The sequence below is a fragment of the Sarcophilus harrisii genome, chromosome 6 (genome assembly GCF_902635505.1).
Source record: "Sarcophilus harrisii chromosome 6, mSarHar1.11, whole genome shotgun sequence".
Lineage (NCBI taxonomy): Eukaryota > Metazoa > Chordata > Mammalia > Dasyuromorphia > Dasyuridae > Sarcophilus > Sarcophilus harrisii.
The window spans coordinates 64,229,705-64,255,200 of NC_045431.1; the positions used below are offsets into that span (position 1 = coordinate 64,229,705).

Genomic DNA, 25,496 nt, shown 5'->3' on the forward strand with positions numbered 1-25,496 from the left:
TGAGATGCTTTAATGGTCAAATAGAGGAGTTCATATTTGATACTAAGGACATGTTATCCACTGGAGTTCGGCGAGGAGGGACAAAGGGGAGATGATATTGTCAGACCTACACTTGAGAAAAACTACCTTGGCAGTTGAATGGCCAGTGAATGGGACTGGATAGAGACTTGAGGCAAGGAGACCAGTTTGAAGATTATTGTAACAGTCTAGAGAAGTGATGAAGGTCTGAACTAGGTTAATAGCTGTAAGAAAAGGGGATTAATACAAAAAATATTGAGAAAGTAGAAACAGGATTTGGCAGACATAACATAGTGGTTATGTAGAATAAGAATGAGGACTCAAGTATGATACCACAGTTGTACATTTCATGACAGGAAGACAGTAGTATCCTCAACAATATGAGGGAAGTATAAATGAGAAGATTTTAGAGAAAAGATGAATTCCATTTTGAATATGTTAAATCTGAGATGTCTACTAGATATCCAGTTTAAAATACTCGATAATTTTAGACTAGAGTCCAGAAACAAGACAAGAGTTTGATATATGGCTTTTGGGATCATCTACATAGATATGAAAACTGTACACCTTGATAAGATTACCAAGACAGATAGTAGAGAGTAGGGGAAAAAACCCAAATAATACACTGACTTGGGGAACATCCACAGTTAGAAGGAAACATGGATGAAGAACCAGCAAAGAAGAATGAGGAGCACATAAAATAATGCAGACAGAATAATGTCATTAAACCCTGAGAGGAAAAAATATCAAGATGATCAACAGTATCAAAGGCTGTAGAGAGATCAAGAAGGGCTGAAAAGAGACCATTAGAATTGAAAATGAAGAAATTATTGGTAATTTTGGAGAGGGCTATTTCAGTTGGATAGGGTCAGAAGCCAGATTGCAAAAGGTTCATAGGAGTGTGAGACAAATGAAGTGAAAATATCTAGTGTAAATAGCTTTCTCCAGGAGTTGACATAGATAGGAGATATATACGATGATAGCCAGTGTACAATAAAGTTTTTAGCAAGGATTTTCTAAGAATGGGAGAGAGATGAATGTGTGTTAAAGCAGAAGAGATGGAGGTATTAGGCAGGGAAAGATTTGAAGATTGGAGAATGGGGATAAATGTGGGAGCAATCTGCTGGAAGAAATACTGAGATATGGCATCAAGGGGTACATGGAGAGAGTTTAGCTTTGACAAAAGAGCCACCTCATAATGAGACCTGGAGTGAATACTGGGGAAGAAATTTGTTTACATAATATGAGATGGGCGCACAGGGATCCACAGGGGAAGCTTTTGGTGAATGGTGCTCATTTTTTTCTTTCTTTCTTTCTTTTTTTTTTTTTTTTAATCTTTTTGCTTTTTTTCCCCCTGAGGCAATTAGGGTTAAGTGACTTGCCCAGGATCACACAGCTAGGGAGTGTCAAAGTGTCTGAGATCACATTTGAACTCAGGTCCTCCTGACTCCAGGGCTGGTACTCTATCCACTGCGCCATCTAGCTGCCCCGTACTAATTTTTTTCAATGAATTATGAGACCAAGTCCTCAATGAGATGATGAAAAGAAGGGGCCCAATGGGAGATTTGAGGGTACAAGAAAATCTGGAACTATCATTGGGGAAAGTTGGGCAGTAAACTGATTAGGGACAAATAGAATTGAACAAAAATGTAGTTTTTCTTTCCTTCCTAGAATCTGTTAAAAATTTTTCATATGCACTGGACCCAGATGCCTCTGGAGAGGAAAGTGAGGCAGGCAACCTTGCACAGACTTCCCTCACATAAATACAATTCACGTGCATGTCAAGGCATCACTTTCCTGATGTCCTGGTCCTCTTAGAGACGGAGGGACAACAACAACAAAGCTAGAGATCCAAACAAAGGTTAGAAAAGTCTTTGCTGTCATGGGATTCACTCTAATGGGGGAGACAATTTGAAAAGATTGTGTACACATGCTACCTTAACTTCTTTTTTTTTCCCCGTGGTTTTTCTCTTTTATTTTGATTTTTCTCCACTTCTTTTTTTTTCCTCCCGTGGTTTTTCATTTTTGTTTTGATTTTTCTCCACTTCTTTTTTTTTCCTCCCGTGGTTTTTCATTTTTGTTTTGATTTTTCTCCACTTCTTTTTTTTTCTCCCGTGTTTTTTCCTTTTTGTTTTGATTTTTCTCTCCCAACATAATTCATAAAGCAATGTGTATTTCAAAAAGAAATAAAATTTAAAAAAATAAAAGATTGTGTATAAAAATGCTATGTACAAGACTCATTGCAGATAATCATAGAGAGAAAGAAATAGCATCAAGTGGTTAGGGAGTGAGGAAACGTTTCTTTTAGAAGACAGAATTTTAGTTACAACTTAAAGGAAACCAGGCGGTGGAAATGAGAGAGAATATTCAAGTCTTTAAGAACAAATAATAAAAATGTCCAGACTGGGGAAATGGAATGTGCAAAGAACAACTAAGGAAACCAGAGTCCCAGTCGGAGAGGAGAAAGTAAGGTGCAAGAAGATGGAAAATAGGGAAAACAGGTACATTAATAATGCATTGTTGATGGAGCTATGTCAAGTCTGAATGGGATGTTAAGAATTAACGAAGGAGATGGTTTCGGAGGAAAGGTGTAAGAACTGATGCAGAGCGAAGCGAGCAGCAGCACCAGCGGAACAATTTATACAGTGTCAGTAATATCGGAAAGACGAACAGCTCTGAAAGACTTGGGGGCTCGGCTGAACAAGTGACCAGACACAACGGCAGAAGACTCGGGACCAAACATGCTACCTACCTCCGACAGAGGTGACGGACTCGGAGGCACCTTTTCCCCCTAGGGCGGGACTTCCTTTTATAAACACACTTGTTACGTGTTTGGCTTTTCAAGCTTTCTTAAAGGACAGGGGAAGAGAGAGAATTCAAGTTGAACATAAAGGGGCCTAACGGAGGAGAGCCTAGGCCCAAGACAGCCCCGCCTGCCGGGGCTCCGCCGCCCCTCGTAGCGGGGATGAGGCTGCGGAGTGTTAGACGTCCGCGAGCGCCTCGATCTAATTCCCTCCATCCCCTAGACAACCGGGAAGACGCGGGGGGAGGGGGGCACTCCAGAGAGAATCAGCCGCACCTCCCCCGCCCGCCCAATTCTCCAGACCCCGAGGCGTCCCAGGCCCCGAGGCGTCCCACACCCACGGCTCTCCGGGTCCCCGCCCCTTCACTACGACCGGAAGCGCCTTCTCTGGTTCCCCAGCAGCCGCGCCACGGCGTCTCTCTCCGACGCAGGGGACGCACGCCTTACCTTCCGCTGCCGGGCTCGCGCCTCGCTCCGTGCCACGGAGCCGAGCAGGCTTCGGAGATGTTCTCGCGAGATCCCGCCGTGCGCGGCCCCGCCCCGCCCCCCATGCGTCTGCACCTTCTCGGCAGGGGCGGGAACGTCAGACAGCTGACGGCTCTCTCAGCTGTTGCCGCCGCTTGTGGCCGAAGTAGTCCGGGAGCTCAGCCTCCCCGCGTTAGAAACTTTCCTGGGGTGGAAGGGGCGCGCGGGCGCGAGACTCTCGGGCCGCGGCGGATGCGGCGGCGGCGGCGGCGCCGCGAGGGGGCAGCTGCGCCCGGCCCGCGTCGGAGGCCCGGGAGAGGCGAGCGCTAGCGGCGCGTGCGCGCCCCCGAACGGCGGCCGCGGTTGGGAGGGGACGTTGCGCAATCGGGCCGCCGTCCGGTCCAGTCCGCGATGGAGCTGGAGTCGTCGCTGGAGGCGAGCTTCACGGCCAGCGGCGGGGGCGCGGGGCTGCCTCCGGCCCGCTCCCGCATCTTCAAGATCATCGTGATCGGCGATTCCAACGTGGGCAAGACGTGCCTGACGTACCGCTTCTGCGCCGGCCGCTTCCCCGACCGTACCGAGGCCACCATCGGCGTGGACTTCCGCGAGCGTGCCGTGGAAATCGACGGCGAGCGCATCAAGGTGAGCCCTCCGGGGGCCGCGCCCGCCAACGCCGCCGCCGCCGCCGCCGAGGTTGCTGAGGGTGCCGACCCCCGATGGACGTGTGGGGGGGGGGGGCGACGGTCGTCCCCGATTTACCGAGAAGCAGCCAGGGATGCTCCGCTAGAGGAGGCAGAGCTGGCAGAGACCAGATCGGGGAACCGAGGCCTGGAGAAAAGCGATGCGCTTACATCACAGCAGATAGTAGTGCTAAGGGACCTCAGTAGGCAGCAGTGTCCCTGCTAATTATACAGATCGGAAAACTCGGGCCCACAGAATAGGGACCTCCCAGCAGACGTTACCAAGGTAACGGGAGCAGTTAATAGTGCATCCCCTGATTGGATAAATCGGGGAACTGAGGCCCGGAGAAATGAAGTGACCTAATGTCACAGTGGTGGTGTCACCAAGGGATCTGAACGGGAGCAGTTAACAGTGCGTCCCCTAATTGGGCACGCTGGACAACAGAGGCCCAGAAAAATGATCCTGGTATTCCAGGCGGTGTTGCTAAGGGATCTCAGAGGGGCAGTCAGAAGTAAACCCCTAATGGAACAGATTGGGAAACTGAGGCCCAGAGAAAAGTGATCCTGATATTCCAGGCGGTGTTGCTAAGGGATCTCAGAGGGGCAGTCAGTAGTAAACCCCTGATGGAACAGATTGGGAAACTGAGGCCCAGAGAAAAGTGATCCTGATATTCCAGGCGGTGTTGCTAAGGGATCTCAGAGGGACAGTCAGTAGTAAACCCCTGATGGAACAGATTGGGAAACTGAGGCCCAGAGAAAAGTGATCCTGATATTCCAGGAGGTGTTGCTAAGGGATCTCAGAGGGGCAGTCAGTAGTAAACCCCTGATGGAACAGATTGGGAAACTGAGGCCCAGAGAAAAGTGATCCTGATATTCCAGGCGGTGTTGCTAAGTGATCTCAGAGGGGCAGTCAGTAGGGCATCCCCCATTGGACAGGTGGGGAACTGAGGCCTAAAGAAAAATGACCCGCTAACATCACAGCAGATGTTACTAAGGAATCTTAGTTAATAGTGTATCTCCTAATTGGATAAATTGGAGAACTATGGCTCAGAGAAATAAAGTGACCAAATTCATAGAAGGTGTTAATAAGAGATCTTAGAGGGGCAGTCAGCAGTGTACCCTCTAATTGGATAGATGGAGAACTGAGGCCCAGAGAAATGAAATGACCTAACATCACAGCAGGTGTTCCTAACCTAAGGTCTTACAGAGGTTAATAGTGTACCCCTTAATTGAACAGATTGGGAAACTGAAGCTTAGAGAAATGAAGTGCCCTGTTAAGTTTGCAGCAGAGATGTACTTAGGGACCTTACTTAGAGGTTTGTTAATAGTGCAGCTCCCTAATTTTATAGATATGGTAACTTGAATCCCAGAAGTGACTGGCTAAGATCCCAACAGTCATTACTAATTACTGAGGCATATGGATGGATGGATGGAGATGAGTTAAGACCTTGATTCAGGTCTTGGCTCTCTCTTTCTTTAACTTTGATCCCTTGGGGGAAGTTTACCTCATGGTACCATTTCTATCAACTCTTTTAAATCTATAAAATGCAAGTAGTGTCTGCACTGGAAAAGGGAATTGTCCCTACTCTATTATTACCTATGAAATTGCATTGCCCACTCACAGAAGGTATCATAAAATGCAGAGGTTGGATGTGAATACAGAACCAGAGTGCTTTCTGCTATACCGTGGAAGTATCAGATGCTGGGCATGAGACAGAGCTTTATATGTATAGAATAAGACATTTCTAGAGTGTTTGCTGAGGGCCATGATAAAACACCGTCAGTGTCAACTGAGGACATGTGAGGAGGAGGAGTTAATGGGATATTTCTTCTCTGCCTATCCTCAGACTTGGAATAATCAGTCAGTTAATACCTTTTTAAATATGTGTTTTGCATAGAGTAAGCACTAAAAAAAATGCTTTTTCATTCTTTGGATCTCTACAACACTATCTAGGTACAATAGGGAAAGTTATAAAAGGAGGAAAAAAAACAATTAAAAAATAGCTCACATTAATAGCTCTAAGACTTTCAAAGCCTATTTCTTATATAAAACCTTGTATGAATATTACACCCTTTTTCTTTATGGAAGATAGAGGCTAAATCTGTGTTCTTCCTCTTCTTCAATGGTATAATAGAGATGCAAATGGTTGAAATTAGTCAGAATAAACAGCTGATCATAGTAGAAAGGGAAGCAGTGACCACTTTTTAACAGCATTTATGAATGTTGGGTGGTAATGCTTTTGATATAGATATATACTGTCAGATACGAATGAAATAATTGCAAGCACTACAGGAGCTACGATATTCATGGAAATGCAATATTGTGTAACTTAATGAGTGCAATACAAGTCAACCAACCAGTTTTATTTTGTTCTCTCTAGGGGATTTCATTTATATTATATTCATTTCCAAATGTATCTGGTGCACTCTTCTTAAAAGCACCTTTGATGAAGGAGAGAAACAATACATTCAATATTCTTATATTTGTAATTTGGAAAACTGCCATTTTCAGTAAGCCTCTTTTAGAAAATGGCTTATTGTTAGCAGGGCTATCTTAAAAGCCATTGGTAAGTCCCTACTGAGAACCTATTTTGTGCAAGACTGGGGATGTTCAAAGAAGTAGAAATGCAGTCTAGTTGGGGAGACAAGACACTGATAGAAAACAAACAGCAAAGTTATTGTAAATTCAAAAGTAATTAGATTATCAGTTTGCCACTATCTCTGATTTTAGTGAAGAGCTCCCTTCTAGATCAGTAACCTGGATCTGTAATTTCTGGATTTGAAATCTGAGTTTGTGCTGAGTTTGACTAACGTTCTTTTGAGCCCTATGAAAGGACAATTCAGAGTTAATGCTAATTCAGGAATTAGTATTCCACTCAAAAATTAAACTGAATAAAGCCTGTTAAATTTTCTTTCTCTGAGTAAGTATTTATGTAGAGGCAAAATTCATATATTTGATCAGAAGTTTTTAAGAATCAGTTTTTGCATCATTCTTTAGAACAAAAGTTTTGTGTTTATTAATAATCCCTCAAACTTTATATACATGTAACATTTGGAGAAGGTTAGAATCTGTTTTGGGAAATTTAATTTAATTAAATAATTTTTTGAATGAAGATGCCTCTGATTTTTTTTTTTTTTTTTCATTGACAGTCCTAAGTATACCCTCCATGTAAATGTTTTTACTGTCTCGATCCCATTTGAGGATTCCAACTGAAGAAAAAAATCTAGCTATGCAGAGGGAGAAAGAGAAACAAAATTGAAACTTGAAGAATAAAAGGTCAGGGCCTAGTTAGTCTATATTTTAGTGAATAAATAATTTTCTCCTTATTTTGTGTTTTTCTTCAGTTTGTTGCCCAAGTGTTATTAATAGTGTGAAGGGATATACAATTTTTTTTTTTTTTTTTTTTAATCAAGACTGTTTATATCAGAGACAGGAGGGTAGGGATAATTCTGGGTTTCTTCTCTTCCGCAGAGATGTAACAGAGATAATGATGAATGGTTGAAAGTAGTCAAAATTAGTAACTGGTCACAGTAGAAAGAGAAGTAGGGGCCAAGCCTTTCTGGAGGCTCTAGATGACATTAGGACAGGGATTAATCCGTTTTGTGGACTGTGGACCTCTTTGACAGTCTAAAACCTTTGTATCCCTTGAGAAGAATGCTTTTAAATGAAGGAAGCAAAAGAACTAAAATTCTAAAGGAAACCAGTTACACACGCATATTACAAAGGAAACCAAATTGCATAACTTTTTTCCCATCCAAGTTTATCGATGGAGGATGATGGGTATGGTAGAGAGGGTTGTCTCTGGACTCAAGGTTAAGAGGGATTTGGGAGGAAGGAGAATGGAAAGAACGAAATACCATTTTAAATATGTTGCTAGTCACTCTACTCCTCCTACCATCTTCTTCTTTGCCTTATACTTAATACCCTGTTCATCACCAGCAGGAAGAACCTGTACCCTGCTAAGGTTTCTATCACATGCCTCCGAAGCTGCCACAGATGTCACAGTTTGGATTAGAATTGGGTCCTAGTGATATGTATATTTCTACAGATTGGAAGAAGGACAAGGACTGGTTCTGTGTTCATTGAACTCCCAAATGAGGAAATTACCTTCTACAGATGCAATTCAGAACTTTGTCTACAACTTAAAGACTTAGAGTTACCTAGTGCATCTTGAGGTTAAGTCACATAGCCAGCATATATGACTGAGGTGGGGACTGAACCTTCATGGCTTTGTAGCTGATTCTCCATATACTACTTGCTGTTACCCCCCTGTTCCTTCAAGTCCAAGCTGGAATGCTAAATACATTTCCCAAGAGAAACAGTACTATAAATGGTGATTAGGTTACAGAATACTTAAAATACATTGTTAGCTAGGCATTTACAAACCTTGCCTGGAAACATAACTAACCAAAATCTAAAACCTCATTTCTACAACAAAAGTAAGAAAGATTTTAGTTATTTTTTTTTGGAGGAAAGATTTTAATTATGAAAAAATGTGGAACCATAATTGAGATCTGCACCTTACCTTTCATTGTAAAGTGAAGGAGATTCCAAGCATGTACAGAGCAAAGGGATTATAAAATATTATATACTTAACTGTCAAATATTATTTATTTTGGATACATCTGATATTTTAGAATAGCAATAACCTTTGCTCTTTGTGCAACCTGATCTAGAGAGATTTTGTTTTATATAGGTCAAAGAAAGTTTGTTGAGCAATTTTTTTATTCTTCTGTTCCTATATGGAATTGAAATTGTTTTGCATTTCTTAAAAAAATTTTTTTTCTATGATTTCATTGGATGTGGCTCTATACTTCTCAAATACAAATTAATAACTTGTAATAAGAGGTCTTTATATATTGTTTTGACAGAGAAAAATCTTCATTGTAGCACTCTTTGTAGTAGTAGAGAACTAGAAAACAAAGTAAGTATATACTGGGTGGGATTGGTTCTGAAATCTAGTGTGAGAACATAATGGGATATCATTAAATATTAAAGTATGTTAAATATGGAGAAATTAGAGAAGCATGGGAAGATTTTATACGAGACTGAATGAGTTAGGCTGAGCTAAGCCAGTAATGTACAGAATGTGAATGAAAAGATCACTAAAAGAAAGGCAAACTCAAAATTAATGGGATAAAAATGAAAATACCTAAGTATAGATGACAAAACACTTTCCCCACTCTGCACCCTCCCATCTCCCCCAAGCAGATTGGAAATAGACTATTTGAGATGAAATACTTTACATATACTGTCAGATTATGTTAGCTAACATCTGGTGCTGAATCCCTCCAAACTTAATCTTGATAAGACTTACAGAACTCATTCTCCCGGCAGGAATATAAGTGAGAGAAACAGAGTAAAACTTCAGAAGGATGCAAAGTTATTCCTTCTCTAAGTGTCATATTAGCCATTTTGATTCAGGTCGCAATTGTAATTTATCTCAAAAGACTGTTGGGCAGTGTTGGACAGTGTTGATTTATGATTGGATTGGGGTGAGAACTTATGAGAGATTTGTTTCAGAATCACATTGGGGTATTGTAATATTCTGGATTGGTCCCAAGAGTCGTTTGATTTCCAGAAAATGTATTTATTAGCAACTTTTGTTGGGAAAGTGGGAAGAAGGAATCTTAGCTGGCCAGTTCTATGGTTTTTCCTGCATGTAATCCAAACATCATAGCTTTGCCTTTTTCTTAGTTTGTTCAGTTGACCTAAAAATAAGATTATAGAATTTAGTAAGCTGGGAGAATCATTAGAGATCCTTTAGTTCAGAGGTTCTTAACCTACAGTGTTTGGTTTTATATCTTTTAAAAATATTTTGATAACTATTTCATTACAGTGGGTTTCCTTTTTAATCATCATTTTAAAACATTCTGAGAATGGGTCTATAGGCTTTACCAGACTACTTAAAGGTAGTCTGGAATAGAAAAGATTAAGAAACCCTGGTGTAGTCCATCTACTCAACTCTCTTTTTTAAACTTTGTTTTCATGAACATATGTCTTCTTTCTTCTTGCTACCTTTCTACTTGCCTTCACAGAGAGCCAGAACAACAAACTTCTTGTACAGTCTTGTGTAAATAAACAAATAAGTTTCATTCTGTCCGAAAGTGGGTCTCCATGCATCTAGAGTTGTGATTGGTCATTGTATTGACCAGAGTTCCTGATTCCTTAAAGTTGTTTAATAATTTTTAAAGTAGCATTTATGTGGCACCTACTGTATGCTTAGCACTTTATAACTATAATCTCATTTTATTTTTATGGATTTTTATCCCTAGGAGATAGGCGTTATTATTATACCCATTTTATAGTTGAGGCAAACAGGTTAAGTGATTTGCCCAAGGTTACACAATTGGTAAATATTTGTACCTGGATTTGAATCCCAAGCACAGTGCTCTGTTCACCACACCATCAAGTTGCCTGCTTATTCATCTTTACAATATTTGTAATTATATAAATTGAGTCCCCTAATTCTGCTTACTTCACTCTACATGGATTTAAGAAACTCCAGGTTTCTCTGAAACCATCCTATTCATAATTTCTTATAGCATAATGGTATTCTATCCCATTCATATACTATAACTTGTTTAACATCATTTGATGGATGCCCCTTTAGTTTCCAATTCTTTGCCACCACAAAAAGTTATTATAAATATTTTTGTTCATTTGCCACTTTCATTTTACAAATGGAGGGCACAGATTTAGATCTGTGGATCTAAATGTATCTATGATTTACAGCTGGGAAAGACCTTGGTGATAATTAAAAATTTTTAAAAAAAAGAACATTTTGCTGATGCCTTTGATCTTTACATCATAGTCACTTGAAAGCTGCCATCCAGTCCCTCACTTTCTCCAAGTTGAATCCTCCTTAGAAAAACAACCAAACAAAAACCTCTCTGCTCCAAGTTACTACATGTCTAACAGCATATACAATATTTTGTCTCAGTATCCTCCTATGTCTGTGCACTAAGACTTTTGGTACAATCCAAAAAAGTCATCCTAGTCAACTTCACTCTGTATCAGTTCAACTAAGTCTCCCAGGTTTCTCTGAAACTTTTCCCTTTATCATTTCTCATGCCACTGTAGTTTCTATCACATTTATATATTATAACCTGTTCAGCCATTCTCTAATTTGTGAGTATCCCCTCAGATTTTCATTCTTTGCCAGATCAAAAATAACTACAAATATTTTTGTACCCCTTTAGAAATTGTTTTGCTAAGGACTAAATCCCAATAATCTCCCTTCATTCTAATTTCCTAATGCTCCTTCTCCTGTTTCCCTCTTATTTTTATATTGAGTGAAATGTACTTCTGTACCCAGCTCTGTGTGTGTGTGTGTGTGTGTGTGTGTGTGTGTGTGTGTGTGTGTGTGTATTCTTCCCTATTTTGACTTCCAAAGATAATGAGGCTCAATGTCAGCTGCTTCTCCCTACCCCATTCTTGTCCTTGTTTGTATAGATACCTACTTGTAGTACCCTGATTATATATAATAACTTTCCCAGTTTCCTTTTTCATCCCCTCATTGTATTCTTAGTCTCTTCTGGTTTCATGCTTTTAATATCATAAATACATAACAAAGCCACTTCCAGACCTTCTTTCTAATTAGAAAGGAATCTGTGGACGCTAAGGATAAATAGGGTTCAGAGGAACACATTCTGTGTGAGTTGTTTATTTATCATTGTTCTTTCATGTATACTTGTCTTTTGCCTTTCTTTGTATCCCCACTGCTTAGCATAGTCACAATTCTAAATAATGTTGTAGTCGTATAAGTTTTTCTCATTCTTTTCTCTCATTTTATATTAATCTTCAAGTGCTTCTCTAAATTCTGCTTTATGATTTTCTCTTGAGTTACAGTAATTTATTCAATTATACATATGCTGTAATTTATTTGATTTATTATTAATAATTTATTTTATTTTCCCAATCGACAAGTACCCTTTGTTTATAATTCTTTTATGCAACACAAAGTACTATGCCTATTTATGTTTGTAAATCTTTTCTCTCTTATTCCTTTTGTATCCATGCCTTTGTATTTCTGGTCAAAGGGTAGAATTTAGTGACTTTTGTACATGGTTGCAGGTTTTTTCCCAAAATGATTGGACCAATTAACACCTCCCCTGGTTGCTCAAATTCCAACTAACGGTTTTCCTCTTTTTGGTCATCTTTGCCCGTCTTTGTTTTAATGTGCATTTCTCTTATGATTAGTGACATGACATTTTTTCCTTATGGTTGCTGGTCTCTATCTTTATTTTTTAGAACTATCACTTCATATTCTTTGACCATCATTTCTTAGGAAATGGCTCTTGTTCTTATATAATTGAATGAATTCAGATCTTTATTAGAAAAGATTGCTACATAATTTTTTTCTTCCATTTAACTGTTTCTTTTTAAATTTTAATGCCATTGATTTCTTTGGTGCAAAAACTTGAAATGTTAATACATTATAGGATTGCCTTAATGAGATTTACATTCACTTAAAAGTTAAATCTAAAAATTTACAGAAAAAATGTAAAAATGTAATGGATTTTCAAAAAGTCTCTTGTCCAGTGTGTGGATAGTTTTTCTTCTACCTTTTTTTTTTTTTTTTTTTTTTTTTTTTTTTAAAGCTCTGAGCATTATATAGGATAGGCTCTGCAAATAATAATTAAATTAGACTCAGAGTTTAATAGTAAGAAAAGTGGCTAGACATTTGGGAAATTTTAACACAGCTTCAACCATTCTGGGCAAGGATACTGGAGTGGTTTGCCATTACCTTCTCTAGCTCGTTTTTCAGATGAGAAAACTAAGGCAAACTGGATTAAATGGTTTACGTGCTCATTTAACATTACTGGAAGATTATTATTAGTCTTTAAAAAGTAACCTTTATTTTAGGGGGAAATCTTGGGATTATTTAAAGATTTCTATAGTTTCCCAAAGAAAATCCAGCTCATTCTTCATCTGCTTATTTTTTTCCTGTGTGAGAAGCTGTGAAACTTCTTTAAGAAGTTCTGCAGTTTGGAAATTCTATGTAATCAGCACAGTTTTATCTGACAATAGGAGATATTTGGGGAATTTTATATATGGGTTTTCTTTTTGACTTGGTTCTCTTTTGGATCCTCCTTCATGACAGGTTGAACACTTAACCATGTATTTCCATTTCTTGTCGTGTCTTGATATTATTTATTAGGGGATTGTCAGAATTATAGCTGCTACATCTTTCAAGGTATCTTCTCTGGTTGTAATATATGAATAGTAGATAATATATATAATCTAATTTGCCTCTTTTTTATATACAATATATAATATTTATATAATGTAACTATTGTAGTAGTTCCTAGTTCTTCCCTTTGGGACCAAGTGGAAAGAGCCTAAACCTTCTGTCCTCCAGATGGTTAGATGTAATGTCTGCTAGAAAGTCTTCCTCACAGTTTTGATTTTTCCTTCAAATTTTCTCAGAGTACTTATTCTTTCTCTTGTTCCCCTTTTATTGTACTCTTATTGTACTCATTTGTTTAAATGTTACAGTCTCCCCCCCACCCCCCCACCCCCCTTATATTGTTGACTAAGTTTGAAATCTATCAAATTTTCCCGATGGTTGCTCACATCTTTCTCACCTCATACTTGTGAATAGGCACAAATAATCAAACCTTTCCACAGAGCAGCTATGTGATTATATTGTTATTAGAATCAAGCTGTGCCTGAGTTTTTCATAATAATAAAAAATTATTCAATGATAGTAATTGTAAAACATAATAGCCAGAAAGTTAAACCCCAAAAGGTAAACTTTTGAGAGGTAATGGTAACTTCTGAAGACCACCTACTAAGAAGACTTAGTTTTTTGGATCTGTGTCACTCACACAAATGACATCATGGTTTCTTGAAATACTGAAATAATAAGTATGAAAGTACTTTGAAAAAAATACAAAGCACTATATAATTGCAATTTTTTTGTGGGTGGGAGGGCAGAAAAATATTATCATTATTATTTTTTTTTTTTTTTGCTGAGGCAATTGGGGTTGACTTGCTTGGTCACACAGCTAGGAAGTGTTAAGTGAGGCCAGATTTAAACTCAGGTGCTCCTGACTTCAGAGCTGGTACTCTATCCACTACATCACCTAACTGCCCTTAAAATAGTTTTCTTAAGTATTTTAACTTGAAATTATTCTGTTGTAATTTTTTTTTTCCCTTTTTATTTGCAGATACAGTTATGGGACACGGCAGGACAAGAACGGTTCAGAAAAAGCATGGTGCAGCACTACTACAGGAATGTACATGCGGTTGTCTTTGTGTATGATATGACCAATATAGTTAGTTTTCACAGCCTGCCATTATGGATAGAAGAATGCAAACAGCATTTGCTTGCTAATGATATACCAAGGATTCTGGTTGGAAATAAATGTGACTTGAGAAGTGCCATTCAAGTTCCTACAGATTTGGCCCAGAAATTTGCTGACACACATTCTATGCCACTGTTTGAAACCTCTGCTAAAAATCCCAATGATAATGACCATGTGGAAGCTATATTCATGACCTTAGCTCATAAGCTGAAGAGCCACAAACCTCTAATGCTTAGTCAACCACCTGATAATGGAATTGTTTTGAAGTCTGAACCAAAATCTACAATGCCCTGTTGTTTAAAAATGTTTTAAAAGTTAATCCTTTGACTTGTTGAAAAAAATGCTTTTTAAGTGTACAATAAGTCCCAAGTTTTAGTCATAAGTATACTAGCTCATCTTAGCACTTTAATGTTTGTCTTGTAAATGGAAGTCAAGTCATTCATTCATTTCTTTGCACCTTGTATGCAACTTTTTGGGAGATGTGGAAGGGGAGGCAATCAGGATTAAGTGACTTGCCCTGGGGTCACACAGCTAGTAAATGTCAAGTATCTGAAGCTGGAGTTGAACTCAGGTCCTTTTGATTCTAGGGCCGGCACTCTGTTTATTTTTCCACTTAAGCTGTCCCCCTTGTACACGACTTAATGGAGTTTTTGTCACTTGGGTTGCACAGAGAAGAAGAAAGAAAAAAAGAAATTCAAGCAGAGTTTAAGGTTGAACAAGTATTTTTAATCAATTCCTCTGAGCTCATTTTTCATTTGAATCATTGTGAAATGTGTTTTCATTATAGAGATGAAAAGAAGCAAAACCAGAAGGAATAAAATAATATCCCTTCTGAACCAAGAAAGATTAGGGATGCCTCATATAGAAGAAAATGAAGGGATTTTAAGAATCTTCAATTAAATTATTTTAAACCGATCATTGCCTAGCAGCCAAAGGTTTTATGCCATGAAAATATCTAAGGGAATTAGAGTAACTTTTACTGGAAAATAAATTGAATGTGATGTTCTCTCAGCTTATAAAAGGGTGAAGCCCCAATTTTCATTTGTTTCTTCAACCTTAGAGAATTTTTAAAAATTGTTTTAAATATTATGTCAAGTATCTGTGATTTTTGTCAGTGAGGTAACTCCTTCCACTGACATAGGTTGCAACTTGATGAAGCACACAGCTATCCTAAATCCTTATGCCTTGAATTTTTAAGTTACAGTAATTCCATGATTTGTATTATTAAATTACATTATAAAGCCAAGGGTTTGGTAGCAAAAATATGGGAATGAGAGGAATATGCCTAGGATTCTAATCCAGACTTGACGTCATAAAGGATATGAATCAATATTACTTGACCACTTGGTGCCTCAACCATTGTAGATCAATTTTATCAACAAAAAAATTTAAAATATAAGCATTATTTTAATTTCGGTCCTAGGTAAATTATTTTATATAGATATTGTGAAAAGTCAGGTTTGTTTGTTTGTTTTTTTTAATTGGGCTCTTTTCTCATTTGACCATTTAAAAAAGAAAATCTACTTGAAAGTTTTTGTAGAATGTTTCAGGTGAAGAAAAAAGACTAAATCTGAACTGCTAGAACAAGCTAGACTGAAGTCTAGCTACCACAGGGAGACTATGCCTTAGCTACTGTGATTTTCAAGTTTGCTTTTTGGAATGTTATCTCCTGCCAAAAATTTCCAGTTTAATAACTGAAGGCTTCTATGTGAACACTGATGAAGTCATCAATTGCCAATTCAACTATAGTTCTGTGTACCCTGTAGCTCAAATTCTGATTCTAAGTGTACTTATATTATAGTACTTTGCTACAGGTGTAATGTTTTAAAAGGAAAAACACTGTCTTTCAAAATTCTGTCATAACACCTGTATTTCAGTCTAATTAATAAATTGACATTTAGGAGGGGAAATTGAATCTCTCAGTAGAGGACAAAGTATTACAAATCTTTTCCCTAAGTTTGCACACACAACTATTATGAAAAAGGGAATTAAGCCATGGGATTTAATTGAGTACATGAGTTCAATAGTTTTTATGTAATATCGCCCTTGTTGATAAATTTCAAGAACAAATTAAATAAATAGATAAATTGTGCTTTTGTTATATCCTGGAAACATGAAAAAGAAATTAAACATTCATCCGGTTTAGGGCTTTTTACAAATTTATTATCCTGATGATCTTATAAGCATTATTTAATTATAAAAGCGAAATAACCTATTAACTGAAGTATTGTAAATAGAGACGGGAAAAATTATTCCATTTAAAATTACTGTGGTTTAAAGGAAAATAAATTGGTTTTATTCTATTCTTGTTTGGGAAGAAGAATCAATTTCCCTTAATCATATTAAAGATTGATGATTTCCTCCTAAATTGAAATTTATAATTGTTTTTATAATTAGATGCTGGGAAAGCAGTTATTTAGGTAAATTTTTTTTAAAGAAGAGAACTGTATTTTGGCTTTCTCTAGCCTTTTTTTTTTTTTTTTTTTTTAATATAGGGGCAATGAAGAATTGGAGGAATTGGTTTACAAACTTTCTAGGGACATTCTACATTTTCCCAACATTGTTATTGATGGTTTAAAAAGTAATTTAACTAGTTTCTTGAATTAAAAAGTTACACATATACTTTAATTCCATTAAAGAATTTATTTTTGACAGCATATTAATTTCAAAATAATTTTTTTTTATATCTGTTTTTTAAATTTTTAATGGATTTTTTTTATATTTAAAAAATGTTACTTATCAGTTGAATTGCGGTAAAGCTTTCCAGCACCAGCTATATGAAAACATTTCTTTTAATGTTGGGAAATGGCTTCTCATGAATCATTAACTATGATATATTAAGACTTGTAAGCACAGATTCTACATCTTGTGAATTTACAGTTTATAGTTACTTTAACTATAATCTTCAATTTTTAATTTCAGATGTTTTCAAATAGTTATTATTTAGGGAAGTTCCAGCATGGGATATTAATCTAGAATCTAATAAAGTGGTCAGTAGCAATGTTTTACTCAAAAACATATTCTGTGTATCTTTGTCCCAAAAAACCAAAAGTAAAATCAAATAATTTTGTTATAGAATATCACTGCCATATCCATTCCCTCTCCTTACTCCTATCCCCCAAGCTTAATAAACAAGCTTTGCCACAAAAAAATAGGGTGTTCTGTTGTGTTTACTATGTGGTTGTTGGGGTAATTCTAATATCATGGTACATCAGAACTGGAGTTTTGCATATAGTCGGAAGTTCACGTGGTATTTAATAAATTATGAATGCCAATCTGTTTAGGACTTAATTTCTTCTCTTGGGGTGAGAGGTGGCTTCTTTCTATTTTCTTATTACCATTGTGTTCTAATATGTCTGGACAATTTTTCCCCTCAAGTTTAAATTTATTTAATATACATTGCTTTATAAATCTTGTTGGGATAGAAAAATAAGAAGAAAAAGGAAAAACCATGGGTGAGAAAAAACAAAAACAGTGAACATAGATTTACATTCAATCTTCATAGTTCTTTTTCTGGATGCAAATGGCATTTTCTGTCCAAAGAATCACTTTGAATCACTGAACCATCAAGAATAACCAAATCTTTTATAGTTGATCATTGCACTTTCTTGATGTTATTGCATGCAGTGTGTTCCTAGTTCTGCTTGTTTTGCTCAGAATTAGTTCATATAAATCTTTTCAGGCCTTTAAAAAACGAGCATGTTCATTTTTTATAGAACAATAATATTCCATTACCTTCATATCCCACAGCTTATTTAGCCAGTCCACAATTGATGGGCATCTACTCATTTTCCAATTCTTTGTTACTACAAAAAAGAGCTGCTACAAACATTTTTGTACATGTAGGTCCTTTCCTCTCCTTTATGATTTTCTTGGGATATAGACTCAGTAATAGCACTACTGAGTCAAATGATATGCGTGGTTTTATAGTTCTTTGGGCATCATTCCATATTGCTCTCTAGAATGGTTGGATCATTTCACAACTCCACCAACAATGCATTAGTGTCCCAGTTTTCCCACATTGTCTTCAACATTTATCAAAGCCAATCAGAGTTGTGAAATAGTACCTCAGAGTTGTTTTAATTTGCATTCCTCTAATCATTAGTGATTTAGAGCATTTTTTCATGTAATTATAAAAAGGCTTTAATTTCGCCATTTGAAAATTGTTCATATGCTTTGACCATTTATCAATTCAGATTTTTTCCTACCTTTGTACTTCACTTTTAATCTTGTTTCTGTTGGTTTTGTTTCTGCAAAACTTTTTAAATTTATTATAATCAAAGTTGTCCATTTTTCTGGGCAGTTTTCTTTAATTTCTTGAAATCAGATATCCAGGTTTAAATTTCAGGTAATCCTGAATAGCAAAGTAAAAAAGGAACTAGTCTGATTAATACAGACTCAATTTATCTTGAATTGTCACATTTTTTAACATCTATTTCTCTTTTTGTATTTCTTTCATGGAAGTAATTTACATCTTTGTTACTGACTTTTTAGAATAAATTACTGGTATACTGATCATTTAAATCTAATGCATGCTTACAGATTTGTAGCGTGCATCACAACTTTTAGTAAGCACCTTCTAATATGTCTTGGCATGTATTAGACTCTAGGAATACCAAGACAAAATAAAATATGTGTACACTGATAAAACAGATTAATAATTTTAAAATTATTTTTAAAATGATTAGGCAGCTAGCTGGTCTAATGCATAGAGTGTTGGGCTAGAAATCAGGAAGACATGTTTTTGAGTTCAAATCTGACCTCAGACATTTACAAACTATGTGACCCTGGGCAAGTCACTTAATCATGTTTGCTTTAGTTCCTTATCAGTAAAATGAGCTGAAGAAGGAAATGGTGAACCATTCTAGTTTCTTTGCCAAGAAAATCCCAAATGGGGTTACAAAGAGTTGACAGCAACAATAACAAAAATGTCATTGCACTAAAAGATTAAGAGTAAACGTGAACACTAAAATATTACAAAGCTCAGCTCTTATGTTGGTTTTTATAAGATATGGAATTTTGATTTTCATATTAGATAGTGGAACTGTTACCAAAAGTTCCCTATTTTGAAGCAGAGTATAGAGTTCTTTATTCTGTTAACTCTGTTGGTTTTGTGCACAGTTTCCCAAATTTCATAACCAATATGTTATTAAATAAAATTGGGGACCAACTCCTGCCTGCTAGTTTGGCAAAATTCAGAAGCTTTAAATCTTAGAACTAATGGTACAAATTAAGCTCTCCTAAGCAAAATCATATCAAAGAATTCTGCCTTATAACCTTCCTTTTGTTTCTCTTAGAAATGTGGTTATTAAACATGCCAGAGTTTCTCTTTTATTACCCTATCCTGTCCAAGCACTTTTCAAGTGGCACATTGAAGGAACACTGGCAAAACTAGTGGTTAACCAAGGTAAAGTAGAAGGAAACAGTTTAGCTCTATATCACTACTAAAGAGCCCAATTATCAAACATCTCACTCCATAGACAAGCAATAAATATGATTTGTGTCTCCTGTGGGATAAAAGTGGGAAAGGCTTGGGGCAAAGTAAATAAAGTTAGAAAATCCTGAGAGACTTAATATAATTAACAGCAATGTACTAAGGCTAAAAAACAAAACAACTAAAAAAAAAAATTTCATTGTTATGGAAATAGGAATCAATGGAGGTATAAACAAAGCTTCTTTAAACTGGGTGGTGACGTCCGTATGACGTTGAGTAATTGAATGTGGGAAGTGGAGAAATTGTGATTTATTACCAGTAAATGATCTGTATACTGGAAGTTGTAAAAATTTCTCAGACAGAAAGGGGTTGCAAGTAGAACAAGTTTAAGAAGCCTTGTTTAAAAAAATGTCTTTATGTAAGCTTTTCATTGCTTTTAAAGGGGATAAAAGGGAGAGGGGGAGAGGGAAGGGGAGAAAGATAAATCTTAGTTGTGATAGTGAAATAAAAATCCCTCAGGAAAAGGCCTCAGTTGGGTCTTCATCAGAGCATCCTAACTCAGTTTAACTGAGGATTATAGAAAAGGTCTCTCCATCTTTTTGCCTTATCTGAAGGAAAAGAGAAAACTTTGCTATTCATGATTTCCTTAAAGTTTCAGATCTAAACTCAAAAAGAAAAGTCTAGCCTAAAGAAAAAACACAGGGTAAAAAAAATGGTCTCTAAATTTGTCCCTCAGATTACAATTGAACTTCTGAGTGCAAAATAAAAGATGAAAAGAACTTTTAAGAGTCCAGGGATGACCAGGACACAAATCCAGAAGAAGAGGATAACTTAAAACTATTTGCAAGCAGAACCTCCAAGAAAAAAAAAAAAAAAAAACCTTATCCACAAGATCAATTAGAATTCTTCAAAGAAATGATGCAAGAGAAAAAGAAAATGAGAATGAGGGAGAAAAAAAATTAAATAACAAGATATACAAAACCTTTTTCTTCTCTCTACGAACTCCCTAAAAATAGGAATGGACCAAATAGAAATGAATGACTCCAGGAAATAATAAGGATTCTTTAAAGGTTTAAAACTGAGGAAGAATAGGAAATATAGGCTATATAATATTGAGGACAACTGGAAAATCAAGGAGATAAGAATCACGAATCCAGTCACCTTGTGAAAGAAACCCCAAAGTAAGAACTCAGGAATGTCATTGCCAAAGTCCAAAGATTCCAAACCTAAATAAATAAATAAATGATGTTTTAAGTAGCCAGAAAAAATTAAAATTATGAGCAACACTTATCAGGATAAGTAAATGTAAATGGGATGAACTCATAAAATGGAAAATTTACTGGAATGTTTATGAGGCAAACTCCAACAATATGTTGCTATTAAGAAACACATTTGAAACGGATACACATTTGAAATAAAAGGAATGGAGCTAAGTGCATTATGGCCTTAGCTGAACAAAAAAAGCATGTGTAGCAATTATTTTAGACCAAGTAACAGCCTAAAAATAGATTTAATTGAAAGAGAGAGAGAGAAACCATGTTGCGTTGAAAAGTAACATAGACCAGATGCAAACTGTGGCCTGCTGGACAAATCTGGCCCACTGTCCCTTTTTCTACACAGGAATGAGTTACTAATGATATTTATATTTTAAAATACAATGAAATGATTTTAAAATGTTAATACAATTCTTAGCCTACAGATTGTACAAAAACATATGGTGAACTGAATTTGGCCTTCAGGCTGTAGTTTTCCAATCCTTGTCATAAACAATGTATTGATTTCAGTAGATAATATTTATAAACCCAGTAACATAGCTTCTAAATATTTAAAAGAATCAATTAAAAGATGACCATCTCAGCTCTAGGCAAATCTAACCAAAAATAAGAAGTTAAGTCTCTGAATAGAATTTTAGAGAAATTGCATTTGAAAGATCTCTGATGGTTATTAAATGGAAAAAAAAGAATATCATTACTTCTATAAAAATTGATTGTCGGGACATTAAAAACCTTACCAATAAATGAATAAAAGCAGAAATATTATATACATTATTTACTTATCACAATGCAACAAAAAAATGATCCACAACCACAAACCATTTTTCAGAAATAGACAAACTTAAATAATTGGGAAAATATCAATTGCTCATGGGTTGGATGAGTCAATATGACAGTTATAATTCTATCTAAATTAACTTAGGAAGGAAGGAAGAAAAGGTGTACAACTGCTCATGGGGTAGAAGACCTGAATTCAAATCCTCTCTCATCCTTACTACTTACTAGGCAAAGCCTTCGGTTTCCTTATCTATAAAATAGATTACATGGCCTCTGAGGTTTCTTCTGACTCTAGATCCTATGAACCTATGATCTCTTTGGAAGTGCCCTCAAATTTGAGCTTAAAACAAAAATTTCACGAAAGGAAAAGATTTTTATGGGTAAAAGGTTGAAATTTAGAGATAAAGTCAGTTTTAAGAAAAAAGTCATCTGGAGCCACTAGATGGCTCAGTGGATAGAGCACCAGCCCTAATTCAGGAGGACCTGATCAATATAGTGAACTCAAGAGGACCTGAGTTCAAATTTGACCTCATTTACCATTTTCTAGCTGTGTGACCTTGGGCAAGTCACTTAATCCCAATTGCCTCAGCTAAAAACAATAACAAAAACCCGGATTTATCAAAAAGAGATTAATTGATATTTTTGCTAGCTCTTTGCAGTAATTTGAGACAACTCAAATAGATTTTCACTTGAGGAGATGAAGGTTAGGAATAAATTGTCAGGATCTGGGTAACATTTCATGGCCAGTTTTTACTGTGGCTCTTTGCACACACTAGCTGTGCTCCTTAACAAGGACCAGTAGAATTAGAAATAAATCTATAGAGACTTCCCCTGAATTTAAAAAAAGCAACCCATTACTTAACATCACTGATACATCCTGTTACCATTCTCTCTTTTATAATTTCTTTCAACTTATACATCCCATAGTACTCTGAGATCCAATGACACTGCCCTCCTTGCTATTCCTCAAGTAAGACTTCCTCCATCATCTCCTGATTCAAAGGCAATTTCATGAGCTGTCTCTTGTATCTGGAATGCTCTCTCTCTTCTCTGTTTTCTGGTTTCCCTGGCTTTCTTCAAGTTACAGCTAAAATCTCACCTTCTATAAGAAGTATTTTCCTAATCCCCTTAAAGCTAGTGCTTTCCCTCTATGTTTATGTCCAGTTTGTCCTCTGTTTCTTGTGATTACATAATTATTTACATGTCACTTCTTCCATTAGACTATAAACTTCTTGAGAACAGGTACTGTCTTTTCCCTTTCTTTATATTGTTAGTGCTTAACATGGTGGCTGGTATGTAATAAGTAGGTATTTAATATATATATTTCTTGATTTAGAGAAATGATTTAAGGGTGAAAACCATAATTATCTTGTCAAGATCTTTTGCTTACGTGAAGTTATAGCTCATATAAAAAAAGTGTCCTTTTCTCTATTTGGAAAGTATTAAATATAGATGTATACATCCCTTTGATTATTCTGGGAGAATCAGTGAAAGGAGTGGTCAAGGAAAGGTTTGAGTAGTGATTATTATTCTAGCCCCAAATTTTGTTTTTAATATATTATGACATTTTCCACGTTCAGAATTCCTATAAATGTTACTTTAAATCATCTTCAAAGAGAGACAATGTCTAAGTGCATGGCAAGGGAATGGAGGGAAGAGAAACTATTCCAAATTTGTATATTTCTCTCAAATAGATATCCTTGGATTTAAAATAATATTAATGAAATGAAATTGTTTCTGGCACACTAGACCTAAAATGTAGAGTTCAGTATTAATATATTTCTTTGACATAAGGATGAAATAGTCATTAAGATAGCTTAGTAAAACTATAGATAATGTAAAATTCAAAATCCAATGTGTATATGCTTCTATCATCTTTGAGGGGAGGATTTAACTTTTGTACTGTACTTATTGGACCACATGGATAATATTTCTCACACCATTCTCTTTAATATCTTTCAAGTAAATAGGCTTGACCTTGGTTCACAGATTGCATTCAAATACTGAGAAGCCTGAAATTCAGGCAGTCTGTTGTCTAGTTACCATGAAGAATGAATTGAAAACTTAAAAAAAAGAAAAAAAATGGTGTCTTTTATTTTTATATCAATTCTGTTCTTCAGGAGGCTTTAAAAGCAGTTCTGGAAAAATTGCCAGAATTTACATTTCTTGTGTAGGTAATAGAATAGCATATGTAGAAATAATAAGAGAGCACAGAGGCTATATAGCTCAAATCTCATTTTACAGTTGAAGAAATAAGAAATAACTTGGATGTTAAGTGACTTATATGATATCACATACCGTATTAAGTAGTAGGGCTGAGATTCAGATTCTCATCCAAGAACCAAAGACTCCAGTTAAGTTCAGAAAACAAACATACTTCTTTCCACTATGCAGCCTCTCACAATAGGTTAATCGACTTCCCTCCACATTGTATCAGACCTAGCCCTGGGTGAAAAAATGGGAAAAAAAGCAAAAAAGTTGGAATTATTGCCTTGTGGAATGACCAGACACTATGAATCCTTGCTTCTTTTTCTTATTTCTTCCTTTATTTGTTATTTCCAAGGATGGATAACTAATTGTGTTTGATTTTTGTTTAAAGTAGCCTTGAAATTTGTGAAATCTCTGTATATTTGAACAACATGCTACCTATAATGCCTCTGTTCACCCTATCACTTATTTTCGTGAGTGAACTATTTGCAAATTGTGAATTATAAACTCTCAAGTCTATAAACTCTTGAGTCTATTCTGCATGATTCTTTAAAGACATGGCCTCAAAGGCCTGTGGGGGAAAAAAGAATCAGATGGTACATGTGAGTCATACTTCCTGCAAATCAACCTTTTTGCTTTCAGTAAAAAAAAAAAAAAAATACTGCATTAAGAAGAACATGATCAAGTCTCTAAACGTTTTGGTATGGGAAAGCCAAAATTAAAGCGCTGAGCTTTCTTTTAAGTTCCTTTCTCAGATGCATAAGATGACTTGGCATTCTTAATTAAAAATACTTCAGTGGATTTATGATCTCATTGATGTGGTTCATTTTCAGTTCAAAAAATATTAAGCTCCTACTATGTGAAAGACACTGGGAACACAAGTCAAAATAATAAACATTTGTTAAATACTTAACTACTTGCTAGGCACCATTTTAATCATGGGAATCCAAAGAAAGAAAAAAATCCAAAACAAAACATGACCAAAAATCCCAATTCTTACCTTCAAGGATTTTACAGTTTAATGGAAGAGACAATATACAAATAACTATATACAAGTAAGATATATACAGGATAAATTGAACATAATCTCAGAAGGAAAGCACTAGCTTTAAGGGATGATGAGTTTATCATTCTAGTAAAGGAGGATATGACACATCAGATACAAGAAGAGGGATTCAGAGAAAGTGCTTTAGGAATATTTGAGGAAAGAACAGTTTTAACTTGCAAAGCATCCAGTAGGAAGACAGGAGATGACAAACTCAGAAAGGGAGGGATAGAATGTCAAGATCAGAGAACAAGTAACATATATAGCTGGTTTGGAGAAAGGTCCTAGAAGTTCTTTAAATACCAGAAGGAATTTACAGGCAATAGGGAGCCACCGAAAGTTTAGGAGTAGGATAGTAATATGGTCGAGCTTTTGCATTAGAAATACCAATGCGTTGATGACCTCAGCTGATGGGTAGGCCATAAGGAGGGGCCATCAGCTGAATTGGTCAGAAATATCTGAGAGTTGGACAACAGGA

General features: G+C 36.3%; 2 protein-coding genes across 6 annotated transcripts in view; one reads left to right on the top strand and one right to left on the bottom strand.

Annotated features, from left to right (window-relative positions):
- LOC100929768 (malate synthase) overlaps positions 1-25,496 on the bottom strand; it is a 99,709-nt gene that overhangs the window by 59,281 nt on the left and 14,932 nt on the right. For 2 of the 5 annotated variants that reach the window (XM_031942720.1, XM_031942716.1), the window contains exon 1: positions 2,771-3,190. The gene's annotated coding sequence lies outside the window, so the exon portion shown is untranslated. Of the gene's footprint in view, positions 1-2,770; positions 3,194-3,268; positions 3,308-24,063; positions 24,211-25,496 lie in introns of those variants that run through there. The other 3 variants (XR_004230274.1, XM_031942717.1, XM_031942719.1) reach the window with 3 other exon arrangements.
- RAB33B (RAB33B, member RAS oncogene family) lies at positions 3,390-17,557 on the top strand. Its single transcript, XM_031942723.1, has 2 exons — positions 3,390-3,928; positions 14,143-17,557. The coding sequence occupies exons 1-2, from the start codon at positions 3,698-3,700 to the stop codon at positions 14,590-14,592; spliced, it is 681 nt and encodes a 226-aa protein (XP_031798583.1). The 5' UTR covers positions 3,390-3,697; the 3' UTR covers positions 14,593-17,557.

Bases quoted from the DNA above. Each gene is read 5' to 3' on its own strand.
- RAB33B (XM_031942723.1), top strand. From the start codon at position 3,698: ATGGAGCTGGAGTCGTCGCTGGAGGCGAGCTTCACGGCCAGCGGCGGG. The intron at 3,929-14,142 runs GTGAGCCCTCCG...TTTTATTTGCAG, and splicing joins TCGACGGCGAGCGCATCAAG to ATACAGTTATGGGACACGGC.